The sequence below is a fragment of the Amborella trichopoda genome, chromosome 12 (genome assembly GCF_054954075.1).
Source record: "Amborella trichopoda isolate Santa Cruz 75 chromosome 12, AtrichopodaSantaCruz75HAP2 v2.0, whole genome shotgun sequence".
Lineage (NCBI taxonomy): Eukaryota > Viridiplantae > Streptophyta > Magnoliopsida > Amborellales > Amborellaceae > Amborella > Amborella trichopoda.
The window spans coordinates 9,311,265-9,330,257 of NC_142347.1; the positions used below are offsets into that span (position 1 = coordinate 9,311,265).

Sequence of the window (18,993 nt, forward strand, 5' to 3'; positions counted from 1 at the left end):
TAATTTGGTTTTATGCTAGGAAGGTCAACAACTGAGGCTATTTTCCTATTTAGGCAACTGATTGAGAAGTTTAGGATGAAAGGAAAAGACCTCCACATGGTCTTTATTGATCTAGAGAAAGCTTATGATAGAGTTCCTTGAGATTTGATTTGACGGGTGTTAGAGAAAAAGGGTGTCTTTAGACACTACATCAACATGGTGAGAGATATTTATGATGGAGTGGTAACTAGTGTATGAACAACTAGTGGAAAGACGAGTGAGTTTTCAATGACAAAAGGTCTATATCAAGGTTCAGAGCCCGTACTTCTTTTGTCTTAGTTACGGACGACTTAATTAGGCACCTACAGGATGGGGTACCGTGGTGCATGTTGTTCGCAGATGACATAGTTTTGATTGAAGAGACCCGAAACGGTGTCAACACAAAGTTAGAACTTTGGAGGGATGCTTTACAATCCAAAGGTTTTAAAATTAGTCGGACTAAGACAGAGTATATTGAATGCAAATTTAGTAATAATAGGAGTAGAGATGAGGAAGTAGTTAATATTGACAACCAAAAAGTACAAAAGGACCGCACTTTCAATATCTTGGGTTAATAATCTAGGAAAATGGAGAGATTGAGGAAGATATCGCACACAAAATTAGAGCTAGGTGGGCGAAGTGGAGATGTACAACTGAAATTTTATGTGATCGCTGTATACCAATGAGGCTGAAGGGCAAGTTCTATAGGACATCGGTGAGACCAGCTTTGCTCTATGGGGCGGAATGTTGGGCGAACAAAAAACAATATGCCCATAGAATGAGCGTAGCAGAGATGATGATGTTGAGATGGATGAGTGGCGAGATACGAAGAGATAGAATTCGCAATGAATCTATTTGAGAGAATTTAGGGGTGACACCAATAAGCGATAAAATGAGAGAGAGTAGACTTAGGTGGGTTGGCCATGTGTGGCGCTGACCAAGTACAACACCTGTTAGGAGGTGCGAATTAGTTCAAGTGGAAGGACTGAAAAAGGTAAGGGGTAGGCCCAAAATGACATGGTTGGAAGTAGTCCGAAAAGATATGGGGACTTATTGTCTCACTGAGGATATGGCCTTTAATAGAGCAGAATGGAGAACCAAGATTCATGTAGCTGACCCCAATTAATTGGGAAATGGTAAAAATGATGATGAGATGTTATATGTCTAGAAGTAGAAATTCCTTTTGTTCGAAGATAGTTACATCTATAACCTTTATGATCATCTGAGTATCCCATGAAAATACATGGTTCTGCCTAAGGATCAAGTCTATTCATAAGGCTACTATCAATATAGATATAACACCAGCACCCAAAAGTCCTCAAGTTGGAATAGTCAGGAGTCCTTCAAAGTGGTCTATGACATGGAGATTTTCAATCTAAATACATTAGTTGAATGTTTATTTATAGGGAAGGTGGCTGTATGGAAAGCTTGGGGCCATAAAAACTTTGGAACTCCACTAGAAAACATAAGAAATATTTCAACTTCATTTATGTGTCTATGTTTCCTCTCTTCCTGTCAATTTGTTGTCGAGTATAAGAATAAGAAATTCGTTGCTCTATTCCATTGTCCCTCAAGTATTTCTTAAACATTTGAGATGAGTACTCTCCCCCTGCTGCTGTTGTAGAGACGATTGACCAATAGCTCATGGCGGGAATTCATGCAAGGCTATGTAGGAGGGAAGGGAGATTGTTCGAGCAGCCCCAAGTTCATTGATTTGATCGGGAATGGCCCTATACCTGCCACTGCGGAGACTTAAGCAGGGGCACGGGAGTGAAGCAAGCATTGACAATCGCCTCTACACCTCGCCTGACGCACCTTCCTGTCCCAGCTCCCCTTCGCTCGGTTCCACCAAATCAAATAATGAAGGGTGCCATTTTAAGATCCTCCGAATGTAAAGCTAGCAGCAGAGATTGTGGTTCCATACGCGGATTTAGATGCATCCCATACACTACCTCAATTAGAATCAATTCCAACAAAGCTATAGCCCGTTGTAAGCAAAATTTTGTACTTTTGTAGGCAAAGTCCATGTAAGTCCAGAGAAGTCATCAACAACTATCACATAACAGAGAAGGAGATGCAGTTGGCGTTGTACCTCATACATGAAAATGCAGAGGTAATTGGAAGGAGTTGCAGGGTGGGCACCTAGGGATGTAGCGCCTAGGAGGGCCGCCTGGGCCTGAGTGTAACCGCCTAGGCCTAGGTGATGTGCTTAGGCCCTCTTGGCCTGCTTAAGTGCTAGGCCGACTGTTTTTTGGAACATTGGCTAGTATATCTTCTTGTCATGTAGAATTAATCCATTCAATTAATCCTTGATCCTTGACAAGCCAATCGTCATATTTGGGGTTAAGAGTTAGAACTTTTTCTCTCTTTCTTTCTGTACTCACTTTGTCTATGATGATGAATTTTGATGGTGCATTGCAAGATCCATCAATGACCCATCAATCGTAGGCTTATGATGAAACGAATCATAATTCCCTTCAATAAAGTGACTTGGAAGAAGTAAGTTTGATCATAACTTTTGGGAAAGGAATATTGGGGAGATTGGAAGATTTCATGTGATCAAATGAGTAGAAGATGATGAAATAATGTTTTTCTTTTTTGGTTAAAGAAAATGAAATTTATTGTTCAAACATGAATAGTTACTAGCGTTACTGTTCACATGAGGAGTAATTAGGGTTTACTATTAATGTGAACAATAACTAGGGTTTACTAGTGATGCGAACATTAACTAGGGTTATGCCAAAATGAAAAGTTTGGGGTAAAGAATTTCGGATAAAGAAGAGATTTTGAGAGAAGAGATTTAGGGTTAAAAGAGATCTAGAAATTCATGTTAAGGGGACAAATCTAGGGTTTCACGTCAATATTGATAATAACATGATCAATCTAAATAATGACTGACAAAGGAAAGAGATAAAAAAGAGGTATTGTGATACCTTTGACCAATGGGTCACATTTACGGTTGAACCTTGCTTTGATACCATGTTAAAATATCACCTAGACTAATTGAGAGGGAAGGATAAGTTGTGGCACAAGTAGAGATGGGTAGAAGAAGCCAAAGTAGAGAGACGTCACCCCTAATTCACTCTTGTTGTTAGGGGCAGCACTCAAAGATATATATTTATATTATTTTTAATCCTAATTAATTGAGAGTTAGATAAGGGTACAAATAAATCCACAAATTATATATTTGTTCTTTACACATGAACTACAATACAAGAATAAGTTACAATAACTTACAAAAGTACCAATATACCCCTAACCAATTATGACTAGCAACTCCAACCTTTGGGAAACCAAAGAAGCTATTGAACTCCTACTAAACGGACGGAAATAAGGACTGACATGGGAGGAAAAGAGCTCGTATAGATCAGTGAGGTAGTGTGCCCCAAATATACTCGAACGATATCTATACCATCATCATCATCATAGCCTTTTCCCAATTAATTGGGGTCGGCTACACGAATCCTGGTCTGCCATTTTGCTCTATTAAAGGCCATACTCGTAGTGAGGCTCTAAGTCCCCATATCTTTCTGAATCACTTCCATCTACGTCCTTTTGGGCCTAGCCCTAGCCCTTTTAAGTCCTTCCACTTGAACTAACTCGCACTTCGTAACATGTGTTGTACTTAGTCGGCGCCACACATGGTCAGCCCACCTAAATTTACTCTCTCTCATCTTATCGTCTATGGGTGCCACACCTAAATTATCTCGAATGGATTCATTTCGAATTCTATCCCTTCTTGTCCTGTCGCTCATCCATCTCAACATTCTCATCTCCGCTACACTCATTCTATGGGTATATTGTTTTTTATCTGCCCAACATTTAGCCTCATAGAGCAAAGCTGCTGGTTACAGCCAAATAAGGCAGCATACTACCAAGCAATGGGGCTCAACATGGGTTCTTATGGAGGTCCAAAAGTCATTGATGGCGACTGAAATGGTTTTAGAAGCTGCTGGTTACAGCCACAAGGAGGTTCGTTGAGGTCCCAGAGAGAGATGAAGGGGTGGCATAGGGGGCTATGGAGTATTACTATTGAGTAATATACTCTATGGAGCATAATCAACTCAACAATGGCTATAGCTCAAGCAATACAAGGAGAAAATTAATGGAATGATGTGTGGGAGACTAAGTATTCTCAAAGGAATTTTGGCAGCATAAAATTACAATGAGCTTCATAGGATATGAGCCCCCCATAACTTCTATTCATAGATGAGAGCTAGGGTTTCTTAAGAGCCTAAAAGCTTCTTCTTAAGATAGAGCAATGTGGGCCATTGATCTAGGAAATCTATGGGGTGAGAAAGGTTTTATCCAAGCAATCTAGCATTTTATGAGTTATCATTAGAGGTTGGGATTAACACCTTATTCTCTATGTTTTAAAACCTAATTGTCTTTTATTCCAAACTATACAGAACATTAGGTTTAATATCAAATGAGCCCATAAATATGTAGCTGTTTTGTTTTTCCACATTATGTTTAAAGGGGAACAGGTAGAGAGAGAAAGGAGGGGTGTTCCACACATGGGGACCTTCTCTCTCCTTTCACATGAGAGGAGAGAAGAGATACTCCAAAGTATCTTCTCCTCTTACCTTTAACCAATTTAGAATGTGAGCCATCAAAATGAAGCATATGGACAAAATCACTTTGCACATTAGGCATGTCTTTAGATGACATCTGTCTAGCCCCTAACCAGTATCCAAAATGGCCTTTGATCTTAGGTACAAATGAACAAGGGCTGCTGCTAATATCCCATCGCATGTGGCTTATTTATAAATGCAGTATTGGTTCCAACAAGAAACATATGTATTACACATTAGTCCATAGCCTCACATCATGATGACTTCACTTTGTGGTGGCTCACAAATATGGCTACGTGTAGGCCCCAAAAGCTCGTGTGGGGTCCATTGGCTATTTAGTCTTCACATGTGCCATGGTTCGCACATGCTTGGTTCTTATATGTCATTCTTGCTTTTGTATCTTATGGTCAATTTCCCTTTAAGAAAATTCCCAAAAATTTTCCAAAATTCTCAAAAATCATATTTGATCATAGTTAATACATCCAAGTTGTTTGAAGCTTCTAGAAAATTTTTTAAAGGGAATTGGGCCCCTTGGGTATTATTACAAGGCTGCTCCATTTGGCTCACCTCAAAATCCTTATACCGTTTTTCTCAAATCAACTAAATGAAACCCATGATCCATAGTCTCTAGCGGGTCCTCAAGTATGGCCCATCATAACTGACCAATAGGCAGTGGGATTCTAATGGGCAACCTTTTGACCCTCAGTTTCTTATTGGTTATTTGGAGCCACAAGCCTATATAATTCCGTACTATGATTGCTACACTCTTTTCATTATGTTGGAGATTTTGGAGACCTTGAAAGAAAATTTTCTCGTGATCCTCAAAAACAAAGTTTTCTTAAGCTTCATCTTCTTCTATAAAATTTTGCCTTCCCATTGTGAAATTGAGATTCTTAAACTTCTTCCCACTAGGCTGCCTCATAACCAAGGAACTTAGTTGCAACAAGTTCACTTCGCTATAGTATTTTAAAATTTGTATTCAATTCCACATGATTTATATTTTAATATTAGTTTTAGGATTTATTTTTAGGGTTTTTAAGTTTTTAGGGATTCTAGGGGTTTTTTTTTAAAAAAATTTATTTACTATTCACTGGTTAATATTCATCGGTATTGTTAAAGGTGCTATTCACGGTTACTGTTCATGGTAAACTGTTCACAGGGGCAAAGTTGTCATTGAAAATGTTTTGTTTAAGTTAGGACTTTTTTGGTTATACATTAAATTGTAATATATAAGAGGTGCGTAGAGCCTTGAGGTCATCATTCCACTTGATTTTCTAGAATTGAAGAAAGAGCTTAGGCTTTATGGAACCGTAGCTTGGGGGGAGGAAAAAACCTAGGTTCTCCAAGTTTTTGCATGTGTCTGGCTTGAAAATCTTGTTGTTTGGCTGTTCTTCAAACTTTCCTACCTCAATTTGGTATCATAGCTTGGGTTTTCTTCTACAACAAAGCCAGGAAACGACAACCAAGTCTAGGATTTACTTAGTTTGGGCTAATTTTTTCCAAACTAGCTTAGAACTTGTTGATTTTAGTAAGGTTTCGTTGATTCTCTGCCTAAGGTTTGTGATTTCCGTGAACCTATGGTAGTGAGGAGAGCCCGTGGAACGGGGGCGTTCATAGACCCACATCGTGATCGTAGAGGATGCGAATGAAGAACTAAGATGGCAAGTTCCGCCTCTGGCAAGTATCATTATGGGCATGATATTTATCTTTTCGTCCAAGAAGATCTCGACTACAACCCTTTTCATCTCCATGCTTCGCGTGAAGAGTTGAGTGAAGAGGAAAGTGATAGAAGACTCAAACATGGGGAAGATCACTTTAGGGTTTTTTGATTTGGAGGACATTCTTGATTTTGACGTAGGTTGTATCACAAATTAGTAGGTTGTGGATTGGGAATTGCAACTAATATTCGGTGCATACTGCGATGAAGAACAAGATCTTCTGGGAGATCCAATATACAATGATGATCAAGATTTCGTGGTGGAATTGATCTTTGACGAATAAAAATGAAGGACTTCAAGGAGAATTAGTAGATGTTGTTAATTCAATCATCGGATCTAGCGTTTATCTTAAAGATGCAGGTGTGGTATGTTCTAGGGCTTAGCCTAGGCAATTTCAGCAGGGTTAGCCAATTTCAGCAGGGTTATGCAATTTCATCAAGCTTATATGGCCAAACAGACTCCATCAACATATTCATTGAGGGTTTCTCAAGACTGTTCATGAAAATATCATTTGATTTCAAAGGCCTAACCTCGATGTATATTGATTGTATTTTGATTAGGCTAATGAACCACGAGCTTAAGGATTTGAAGCATAATGTTCAGGTTGAAGAATACTTTGGAGCGAATGTGAAATCCATCTTAGTCTACTTCAAAACTAGAGGACGAGTTTTGTCCAACCAAGGGATAATGATGTATGACAAAATTATTCTTTTTCTATTTTTTGTTCATTTTCAAACAATGTATATTTTATCTTTACGTTTAGAATTTTTTAAAATATTTAGGGATTGTAGCTTTTTTTCTTATATATTTATTTATTATTCACTGGTTTCTATTTATGGTAATGGGTAATATTTACATGTTATTGTTCTCAAGGGTAAAATTGTCATTGAAAAATTTGTATAAGTTATGACTTTTTGGGTCATTTTAATTATTGTATGGACATTTAATATCTTTGAACGTTAAAGTATAATATATAAGAGGTGTATGCGGCCTCAAGGGGCTCATTCCACGTGATTTCTCACGATGATTGAAAAAGATTGGACTTTTTGGATCCCTTTCTTGAGGTGAAGAGGAAACCCTAGGTTTCTCCATGTTTTTGCATGTGTTTGGCTTGAAAATCTTGCTATTTTGGCTTTTCCTCAAATTTACTTACATCATTATGCTAGCTCTTAGAGCTTACATTGAATCCGCCTCAAGAAAAACTCTTTACGAGTCTTAAAACCTGTGACTCTTCTACTTGTTAACTTTTGCCCCCAAAAAGAGAAAATTTATTTGATGGGGCTTCTTTCTTGAAGTTTTGTGGCCTTTCAAAGGCCTTATGAGAGTGTGTAAAACTATGACTATAGTATATGATAACTCTAGTTGGAAGTGGGGTTTGGTGGGACCGATGGGGCATGTTTTGTCATGTTATGACTCACCTAGGTTTGACGAACTAGCCTAGGATGGATTTTGGAAATGCTCTAGTCCTAGGCATAAGGCACAACTATGGAGGGTGTAGGGGTAGCCCTTGATGAGGTCGGAGAAACAACCATGGTGGTTTGTTGGCCAAGGGACTTTGTGACCTTTGTGTGCAGTTGGTGGGCTTGAGAGGACAAGGGCCAACTCCTCATCATTGCTATCTCACAACATGTGCACATGATAGCCGTCTTTGGAAGCGACCCATAGGGGTATGATGTATACATTTGAGGAAGAGATGAACCCTTGCACCATTGCGATAGTGTCTATATTAAGTGTTCCAAGGTTTGTCCTCGAGGGAACCACTAATCCATAGGCTAAAACCTTGTTCTCTTCATTTGTTGGCCAACTTTGATGGACCAATTATGAACCCCTGCAACGGTTGTAGGCTATGGATTCCATTGTAGTTCATGGTTGCCAGTATAGATGAAGTGCCTTAGTTAATTTGCATGTTACTTGACCAGATGGATCCAATTCCCTTATATTATGTTTAAATATGTTTTATGTGAATTATGAAATATTAAAATAAATTTTTAAAATGTTCTATATATTTTATTTTCTTAAAAATAATTTTTACTTAACAAAAATTAATTTTTCAGGTTTAATGAAAGTAGAGCTATTTTAAAAATATTAAATGGGCTTTGAAAATTATTGTGAAATTTTTAAAATTGTTAATAGTAACTAGGGGCCTGTTTGGAATAGGACCCACCACATGGGAGGGACACTATAGTGGCATGTGGGGCTCACATGCATCCCAAATGCCTCCATGCCCCACATTCTTTTTCCTCTTTCTCTTTGACTTGAATAAGTCTTCTAGAAGAAAAAGAGATTAGAAAATATTTGATTGAAAGAGAGATTGAAGTGATTTTATGGCAAGTTGTTCCATATCTTAAGATTTTATGACACATATGTTATACCTTATGTAATCAAATACTTGATGGGGATGGGTCAAGGAAGCTTTGGGATGATGGTTTTAGAACCTTCCCTTTAATCATGATGGTTGATTTAGAGAATTGGTAGCTAAGATCTCTTCACCCTATAGGTCTCCTTAGATTGATGATCAATATTAATTCTCAATAAGATGGCAATCCCTAGACCACATAAACTTTAATTTACATCTATAAAACCTCCTTGGGAGTAGCCTCTATAGAGACCTCTCCCCTCCTCCCCCTTCCCCCCTCGGCACACCCCTCTCTCCTCTCTCTTCTCTCCCTTGGGTGCCACGCCCCAAGTAGAACATGGCACACCTTAAGGTAGAAAGACGTAGGTAGAGGGTGCCCTATCCCACAAGAGAAAATTAGGTCATGCTCTCATCTTGATTCGGGTTTTACCTTGGCTTCCTATTTTGTGAAACAACATAGATCATGTGCACCATCGTTGTTCGATCTAGAGTGAGGTGCCAAGTTCTTGGAGGTGATCCAAGGTAGGGTAATTTGGTAATTTTTGCTTCTATGTTTCTTGCTTCACTCATGTGCATTATATCTTGATTTTATTTGAATGACAGATTTTTTCTTTGTTTTGTTTTTTTTGTGGTATGCAAGTGAGGATTCTAGATTGTATTTTTTTTTTTTTGAGTTGTAATCGATGCTTGTAAATGGTTTACCTGGTATAAATAAAAAAAAAGAGAAATTTTAAACGTTATATGCTTGGCTAGAACCACAATGCCACTTTTCATTCTACCCGTACCTATGAATTGCTTTGGGCCTAGAAATGATATATTGGAGAGATTGAGGCAAGTTTTTGTTTCTTGTTCTTCCCTTAACGCGTGCCTTTGCAAGTCAAGCTCAAAATCCTTGAAGAAGAGATATTTGTCTTTGTACTAGGGATTCAAAAAACTAGTTGCACCATCGGTCTAGGGAATCAATAAGGAGTTCAAGAAGTCATAGGGGTTGACCTTAGGCAACAAATCTTTTTGTTGCTTTTGACTGAAAAAATCAGTTGGTGTTCAAGTGCTGGTTGTTCACGTGACAACAGCTTTCCCTGGTGTAAGGTAATGCCTATTTTCGTTGATTTTGAATCTACTTCCTCCATGTCAAATCTCAAAGAAATCCCATTGGTAGCGTGGGAGATATGGATATTTCACTAGAAGGTGCTTTATTTGTTTTCTGCTGAATTCAACCATGTATGAACATCGATCATGTGTTCACTTTCATGGCTTATTCTTGAACATGGCAGGAAAACTATCTTAGGGTGTTATTATCTGTATTATTTAGAGGACTAAGGTGTTGCGCAGGTAGGTTTTTTGTGTGATAGTGGAAATAAATAGAAGATTGTAGAAAGTTCTGAAAATATAAACCGTGGCTAGCACCAACCCGGCAGCCAATCAGACAACTGCTAGCATATTTGAATTTAAATTTGAATTTGAGATAAAATTCGCCTTGTCCAAATTTGAAGTTTTATCTTCCACAGTTTTGTTTTTCACCTAATCTGGCGGTCTAGATATTTCTTTATCCATGTGTTTCTTCTTAAGCATCCAACCTTTTATTCCTTTCACATGTCATCTCTTTGCCATGACAAATGACACTTTCAGCTTGTCTTCCCATTAGAGGTTGATCTGCTTGTTTCTGAAGCTCTTTCAAAGCAGGTTTCTTTGTCTGTTCCTCCTCTTGTGTAATATTCTGCTCTCTTTCAGGTTATTTTATCATCATCATAATGCTTTATGCTGTTTAGGGATAGTTTACTTATCTTTTTCTCTCCATTTTGCTCGGATTTACTACATTTGGTTCTTCTTCCTTGATGGTCAGGCAATATTTCAAGCTTGTTTGCCATCAGTGTAATCTGGTTTGAAAGTTGTTTATCTAAGGTGGTTTGACCAACATTCTTGCCATGCGTAGGCTTTTGCCAGCTATTGCCTTCCAGTATAACTTGTCCAGCTTACAACAACTTTTAGTTATGAGCGTGTATACTAATGCTCCCTCTGGAGCATATTATACATTTACTCCCTCAGGCAAAACACTAACTTGGGAGATTTTTTTATTTATTTGAAGTTTCGGGATTCATCTAATTATAACTAGATGATTAAAATTAGATTTTGGGTTCATAAACATCTTAGATCATTTCCTCCACAAAATTGAACAGTTTCGATGCAATCTTGGGATGATAATTTTTTTTTTGGCACATAGAGAGTAAGAGTTCGCATCCCAAAAATTTGAGATAAAAAAGATATACCCAAAGTAAGTTTTGCCCGAGGTAGTAAATGGATGGTATACACCCTAGGGAGTAGAAAATCTTTTGGGTTTAGTTATTTCACAAAATACCTCATATGTGAAGAGGCATCCATAGACTCCTCTTGGGGGTTGGAAAACAAGCAGCAGCTACCACTCTAAAATGAGAAGGTCAACATAGAACTCCTAAACTTCTACATTCCCATTACAAGATTTTTCATAGCTCTCCATTCTAGCTATGCAAAAAGCGGACATCAATGTTCTCCAGTTTCTTTCAAATAACTGGAGCTGTGGTCCTCCAAACGCTGCTTACCCATGAATCCAGATCTGAAATATTGTTTATCTGATGAGGGCATCGTAGCCTTCTATTGAATCAAATTCGTTTTTATTTACTCTCTTGGTAGTAAATGGAGACTTATTTAATGATGCGGTTATGGTTTCTTTTTTGTTTTCATTTTACTATGTTTTCAGAAGAGTGATACTAGGGGTTTTTGATCTTTCAAATTTTAGGAGACTTATTTAATGATGCAGTTGTGGTTTATTTTATTTTTATTTTATTACATTTTCAGCAAAGTGATACTAGGGTTTTTTTGAGCTTTCAAGTTTTTTAGTTGTCTATGATATTTATGTTTTTCTTGTTGTAGAGAATTAAGGTTTGGTTTTATCCTTTCATTATTATTTTTCTTAGTTAAAGGTTTTATATTATTAAGTTTAAGTCATGAACTTATAAATGGGAGAGGGAGGACATATGGTCCCTTGGTGAATGTTTTGGAGACAGTTTCTGAAAAAAAGAAATAATTAAAAAATAACTGGAAAGGGTTTCTTTGATTCCTTTACCTGAAAGTCATAAACACGGCTTGGTAGCACCTCCTAAGGTCCCTCCATTCCAAGGTGTTCTTCAATTCTCTTTTCCCTTCTCTTCTTTTCTCATTTTTGGTTCTTCCTTTTTCTCTCATTCTTTTCTTTTTCCACCTTTTTTATCTCTTAAGTCTTCATTTCTTCACCTTGTATCCTCTTCTTCTTATTTTTTTATTTTTCTCCTTCCCATTCTCAATCTCTTTCTCTACCTTATCTTTTTCCCCTTTTTTTTTCACCGCATTAAAAAATCGATCAAACCCTAAAAAATAACCCATTGGTCCTCTTTAGAATGAACCAAAACGAAGTCTCTTGAAACCTCAGACCCTAATTCCACCTTGAAACTCAAAATCCTGTTGTTTACACAGTTAACCTCAAAACCCTAAAACCAGTTGTAGGAGACCCATTGGAATTAATTTGAAGCTGTTCTATGCTTCTTTTCTCTTATAGCTGTCGGCTAGTTGTAGATTTGATATGAACCAATTTTATTTTGGCTGTTTTTTCTCAAGGACAGATATCAATCTACTCCAAATTCGAAACAGTTAACTTCAGAAAAAAAAAAAAAATCTACTCCAAATTTGAAATTTCGTCTCATGGACAACAAAGCAAGTTCCTAGATTGCATGTTTATTTAATCAAGTTCACTTGTTTAGTTTTGTGGATGATTACCCGCTTAAATTGTAGATATTTAGCCTTGAAATTGTTGTCCGAACTTGTTTTACTTATAATCGAGGATTAGTGGCTGATCTTAGGTTACATCATTATGAGAGGATTGAATTTTCCTATTATGGTTTCTGTCTATATCCGTTGTCCCCTTTACGATTTCTTTAAACATGTTCTGGGGTCTTGTAATCAAATGTGGCTGATCTTGGATTAACATCATTGTGTAAGGATTGAATTTTCCTATCGATGTTGCTCTTAATACCTTTTGTCTCCTCTACTATTTCCCCGCTAACTTCAATTCTTCTATCATCTACCCTCACCTCTGTAGCACAATGCTCCCTCGCAACCCCCTGGATTTCATGGTTTACTTGAGTCGCATATTCTTTTTGTTTAGTAGGGCTTGGAATAGTTCTAAGCAGGTATTATTGAGGCTCCAGGCACCGCTGGTTGTTCTCTAGATTCTGCCATCTGTATATTCCCCCTTTCCAGTGTGTGCCCCCACCCAACCTGGAACCATTACTTTTCCCCTTTCCTCTTAGAAGCCACGGTTGATCTGCCCTTTCCCCTTAGAAGCCATGATGACTTGCCCTTTCCTCTAAGAAGCTATTCTTATCCATGCATATGTGTTTTAGCATGTTGAAGCAACTTGTCAAAAGTACTTCAATCATCAGCCAAATGAGAAAATGCAAATTAAATGGGCATATCACCTCGCTTGATGGTGTTTTAATATAGCTTTTGTATCATCTTGGATATTTGATCTAATATATCAAGTAAAAACAACTCTCCATGTTTATAGAATCAAGTGCTATAGTTCGTGTTTATTGAAACACTTCTATGTACTTGATGCTAGTTAGATACTCCTATTGTGCAGGTTGTGGAACGTCGCATAGGAGTGGAGGAATTGTCTGATGCTGATGAAGTTTTTGGCACAGGATGTGGAATAGTTATTGCCCCTATTGGTAGCATCACATATCTTGGGAAAAGGTAAGGAGTTTATGCATTTTTCTTTGAAATTTGTCATCTTTTCTTTCATTTTGGTTACAAAGGAATAATAATTCATGTTTACTATCTGGTCAATGGCTGCATACTTGGTTGGTTCTTATCTAAAAACTCCACATTGAATTACCTAAAAAAGATCCTATTGTGGCAAGTTCTGAATTACACTTCTTGTCAAGCATATATTGTTGAATTGTGATGGATGATTAAAACTCACATGTTAGTACCGTACGGAAAAAGTGACAAAGCACATAACATCATCATCATCGTCATCCTCAGAGCCTGTTCCCAACTAATTGGGGTCGGCTACACGAATTTTCGTCCGCCATTCTGCTCTATTAATGGCTATACCTTCAATGAGGCCATAAGTCTTTATCTTTTTTCTCACTACGTCCAACCATGTCCTTTTGGGCCTACTCCTCGCCCTTTTTGAGCCTTCCACTTGAACTAACTCGCACCTCCTAATCGGTGCTGTACTAGGTCTGTGTTGCATATGGCCCGCCCACCTATTGGGCCACACTTAAATTCTTCCCAATGTATTCATTTCGAATTCCATCCCTTTCTTGTCTTGCCACTCATCAATCACAAAATCTCCATCTTAGCTACACTCATTCTATGGATATGTTGTTTCTTGACGAAACACATAACATAATACAAAAATGGGTAAAAGGATGCATTGCTGTCATGAACTCTTCAAATTATATTCATGACACCTCGAAGTAATGATGATTACATTCTGACTGAGCTTACCTTTAAGAAACTTTTTCAAACTTCACGTCTGACACTGCCTTGGTTAGGTTTAAAATGATCTGCATAAAGTAGAAATATGCTTCGTCTCAATTTCTGGAGATTGAACCTTTTGATGAACCAATTGATAGACAATCAAAAAATACTTTGTTATACTGTCAACAAAGACTAGTGCACTTTCATAATCACATCGAATTGCGGGCAGTTTCCTTTGATTAATTCTAATAACTTCAAAAATATTTCTCAAGTAGGCTATTTCAGGAGCGTTATTAGCCATACTCAGCTTCAGGATTGGAACTTGTGACTGACGTATTGCTTCTTGCTTGTTCTAACTACAAGATTGTTTCCAAGGAGTACACAAAATCTTGTAAGTCATTGTTGATGAGCTTGAAGCTTGCACATTTTCCCTAACAATGCTTTGGTGAGGATTTTGGTAATTTTCATAGTTGAAATACGCTTTGTCTGAATTCTTGGGATTGAACTTAGCCTCAACCACTAAGAAGAGGATTAACATTCATCCTTAATGCACGTCCAGTATCATAGATTATCATGGGTAATTAGGTTAGTTCCAATATCATCAAGAGGATATCTCAGCTAGCTTGTTGTGGCAGCGATTCTGGCCATACTTATACTCAGATCAACAATATGCTTCTCAACCAGTAGATTCTTTTTTATTTATTTATTTTTGCTAGTGGTGAGATCCAAACCTTAGATGGAGTGTTGCAGTTGTCAACGCAATAACCAATGAAGCCAGTGCCCAAATTCGTCCAGGTTAATTGTTTCTTGCACTGAAAAACAAGGAAGTTCCAAAAGAGTGCACAAATTCTTAGATTCATTTCAGATCAGCTTTAGTTCGGCAAAAAGAAACATGGGTGATTCTCCTAGATAATTCCAATATCTTTAAGAAGTTACCTCAGGTTATTTCAAATGCAACATTAGCAATTCTTTTGTATTCAGCTCCTATATGAGACCTTGCAGTGGTAAGTTGTTTCTTGCTCCTGCAAACAATGAGATTGTTTCAACAGAAAATGCAAACTCTTGAAGCCATTGACTTTTGGCCATACAGCCTCACGAATCAATGTTCGCATGACTAGATGATGCTAGTTTTACAAGAAAGAAATCAGTCTCTTATTAATTTTATCCTCTGGCTTGCACAATATACAATTTGCAGCTTCTATGAGGTTGTCTTGATGCATAAATTTCCAAGTGCATATGTAGCATTTAATATAGTCAACATCAAGCACTATGACAGCCCTCAAAAGTCTGTAATTCCTAGTAATATCATTTAAATATATTCTTTCTCATGTTTCCATTGATTTCATAGGACCCTCAACAAGTTTGAACTTTATGGTTTCCAAATTGTCCAGGACATTAAACGTTCTTTTGCCGCTACATAATTATCTTGTTTCAAATAATTAGGAAAAAGGTATACTATAGACTGTTTAATTTTGGGACAAAGAGGTTACAATTACCCCTTGCCATCGGATATGAAATAGGGTGGCTGAAGTTGTGTCATGTCTTCCTAAAATGTCCAACAAAGATTTTCTCAGACTGAGCACTGCGAATGGCACATTCCTGCCCAATTTCAAATGTGAAGGCTAAGGGGTTGTATTGACTTTTTCGTACCAAATAAATGTCTTTAATGTATACCTTTCCATAAGAAATATCACTAAAATGGTCAAACCAGCTCAAAAAACATTGTGGTGGTAAAATCAACCAACTTATTGACAAAGTGATTACTTTAAAAATATCATTTCCATTCAAATACCTCCTCTTTTTGTTAAGAAATATCCAAAATGTCCCTAATTTGGGTTTTGATCCCATAAGTAGGTGGGTTGTTTTAGTAATATCCCCCATTTAAGTGGCTCAAGCCAAATGATATAAATACCCTTATTTGCTTGGGGTCCCAAACCTAGAGCGAGAGAGAGAGAGAGCGAGAGAGAGAGAGAGAGAGAGAGAGAGAGAGAGAGACTCTAGATCATCTTAAGTGGGCTTTTTCATTTTCACATCTGAAATTAAAGTTGACAAATTTACCAAAGAAAACAAGAGTGAGATTAGACATTGAAAGATTTGGATGAGATCTTGAGGGGGCGATCATTCTCCATAGTTGTGAGGACTAAATATTCAATGCCTTGCAAAGTTCATAATGTCCAATTAGTGCTGTTCCTGTACCTACGAATGCCAATTGAAATTTCTAATGGAAACTTCGTTTCACATCATCTCAGGATGGTCTATGGAGACGGTGGAGTTGGAAAAGTTTCTCAACAAATGTATTCCATCCTCACAGGTATTCAGTATGGGTTGATGGCGGACAAGATGGGTTGGACAGTCAAGGTGAAGTGAGAAGTGGCAAACCCATGGTGGGTTGTCAAATCCAAGCTACAAATAATTTAAATAAAGTTCTCTATACATACTACTCTATGTATGCTATTATATCTGTCACCTGTAATGGAAACTCTACTTTGTTACAGATTTTTAGTGTTAGATGCAATCACTTTCTTTTGGGGTTAATGGCATTTCTAAGGGACTGGGAAGGATGCCCATTTGTGTTGATAGACATGCATTTTTCTTGTCACAAAGTTGGCCCTTGTGAATGGTACTATATCTGTCAACTGTAATGGAAACTCTACTTTGTTAGAGTATCTTTAGAGTCACATGATTCATGCCTACTGGATATTCATATTACAATCACTTTCTTTTGGGGTTAATGGCATTTCTAAGGGAATAGGAAGTATGCCTATTTGTGTTGGTAGACATGCATTTTTCTTGTCACAAAGTTGGCCCTTGTGAAATTTGACCCTTGCCACTTGGTTTGCTCAAAGGAATCATGAACCAACCAACTTGGGTAATATGAATGTAAGCGCACCTTACTCATAGTTTGATTAATACCAGTTAACAGCCCACGACATGTCCTATGCACACTTCCGTTGTAATATGATTTCCTAGTACCATAACGAAACTACTCCAAAGAATTATTTTTGGGTATTTATATGATCTCAAATTTTGTGTATATGCTCATTGCATCCAAATATTAATTGAAAAATATTTTTAATGTGTGCTTTAGAGAAGATTCAAATGAGCTCCACCCCAGCTGTGAGTGCATATTGGTTGTTGGTTGGTAGACAATTAGATCAAGGCCTTTAAAATCTCAAAATCAAAGTTTTCTCTATATCAAAAATTGGTAATTTGGGTGGTGAAAGGTCATTCTAAAGATTTCGGGTTAAAAAAAAATCCTTATGTTTAGATTTAATTGTACCGTTAGATGGACTGGGCACGTTCATTTGTGTTTGAAAGTCCCACTTTTTTTTTGTGTTTATTAAATTGTAGTTTTTATTATCGTTCATTAGAAGGAAAAGAATGCATATTGAAATTTGGGTTTGTATAGGCACTCCTAACATGGCTTTTGAATGAGCAGTTCGCTATATTATGAAATTGTTTCGTGAATTTATAGGGGTGTGATTTTTGTCACCCTTATTATAGTATAATAAATCCTTCATAAAAACCATATTTGTGACATTTGTATGACTTTAAATTTTACACACGCACTCTCTCTTCACAACGACCCTTCGGAAAAAGAGAAAAAAAAAAATTAGCATATTATATAAGGCCAAAATGAATTCACCTCTAGCAATAGACCCAAACTGACCATTTGGTGGATATTGTGATCTAGGCAGCTAATAAATCAAAATAATTTCTCTTGCTTAAAATAGTTCACCTAATGAGCATAAGGCTGTTTACAAAATTTGAGATAGAAAAAATAAAAAATCCTTTTGAGGCTTAGATTGAATCATCCCATCAAATGAACAACCTATATACAATTGGTGAGAGAAATATTTTTTTGAGTGCAGTAATAATTTTTTTCATCTTTTTAAATCAGAATGAAAAGTGTATGGTTAAATATTGAAGTCAAATAAATACCTCTAGTTTTGAATTATGTTCCATTGTGTATTATTATAAAACTATTTGTATGTAATCATTCTCTACACACACATTATGAAGCTAAATTTGAAGGGTGGACATGTGTTGTAAGAATAAGAAGTGACCCTATATCTAGAGAGATTATAGGATAGATACTTTTCAAATAGGATAGAAGGGATCCTATTGAGAGAGAGTATTTTTAGAGGTAGAGAAAGGGACAGAGAAAAAGACTTCTAAAAATAATGCCTAGGGGCAAGGCAGAGAGTGAGTGTTATGAACGAGAGAGAGAGAGAGGTGGATTATATTTTTATGTCTAGAGAGAGAGAGCTAGAGACTTCTAAAAATAATGCAAAGGGGAGAAAGATGTTAGAAGAGAGAAATCCTTGAATGTAATAGAGAAATAGAGAATTACGTGGATTGACCAATAAAAAAGATAAGTTTCTTTCTTGGAACGTCCTAAAATCTTGAGAAGGGAATAATTTTGAGAAAACAATAAAATAAACAAAAAATTTGAATCACACAAACAATAATTAGGAGAAAACTAAGGTTTCTACCTCACCCCTTCAAGCTAGGGTTCTAAAAGCATATGTTTTTCTGTCTTTCAATTTTAAAAATCACGTGGAATGACCCCCACAAGGCCCAATGCACTTCTTATAATTTATAATTTAATATTCAAAAGCATTCAGGGTCCATACAATAGCTAAAATGACCCAAAAAGTCCTAGTTTGAATACAATTTATAATAACAGTTTTAACCCTATGAATAATTTTTATGAATAGTTTCCATGAACAATACCCATAAATAGTGACTTGTCAACAATTTTTTAAAAAAACTCTAAAAGCCACATTTTTCATCTTTATTAGCTCAAATATAATTCATGGTAATA

At 36.9% G+C, this 18,993-nt stretch overlaps 1 protein-coding gene across 6 annotated transcripts in view; it reads left to right on the top strand.

The window, feature by feature from the left end:
• The window catches only part of LOC18445575 (branched-chain amino acid aminotransferase 2, chloroplastic), a 74,035-nt gene extending 57,192 nt beyond the window's left edge, over nt 1-16,843 (top strand). For all 6 annotated transcript variants that reach the window (XM_011629247.3, XM_088852695.1, XM_020674258.2 and 3 more), the window contains 2 exons: nt 13,318-13,430; nt 16,415-16,843. In XM_011629247.3, the coding sequence (XP_011627549.1) occupies nt 13,318-13,430; nt 16,415-16,532 (231 nt within the window). In that variant the 3' untranslated portion in view covers nt 16,533-16,843. The remainder of the gene's footprint in view (nt 1-13,317; nt 13,431-16,414) is intronic.
• Nucleotides 16,844-18,993: the final 2,150 nt, after the last annotated feature.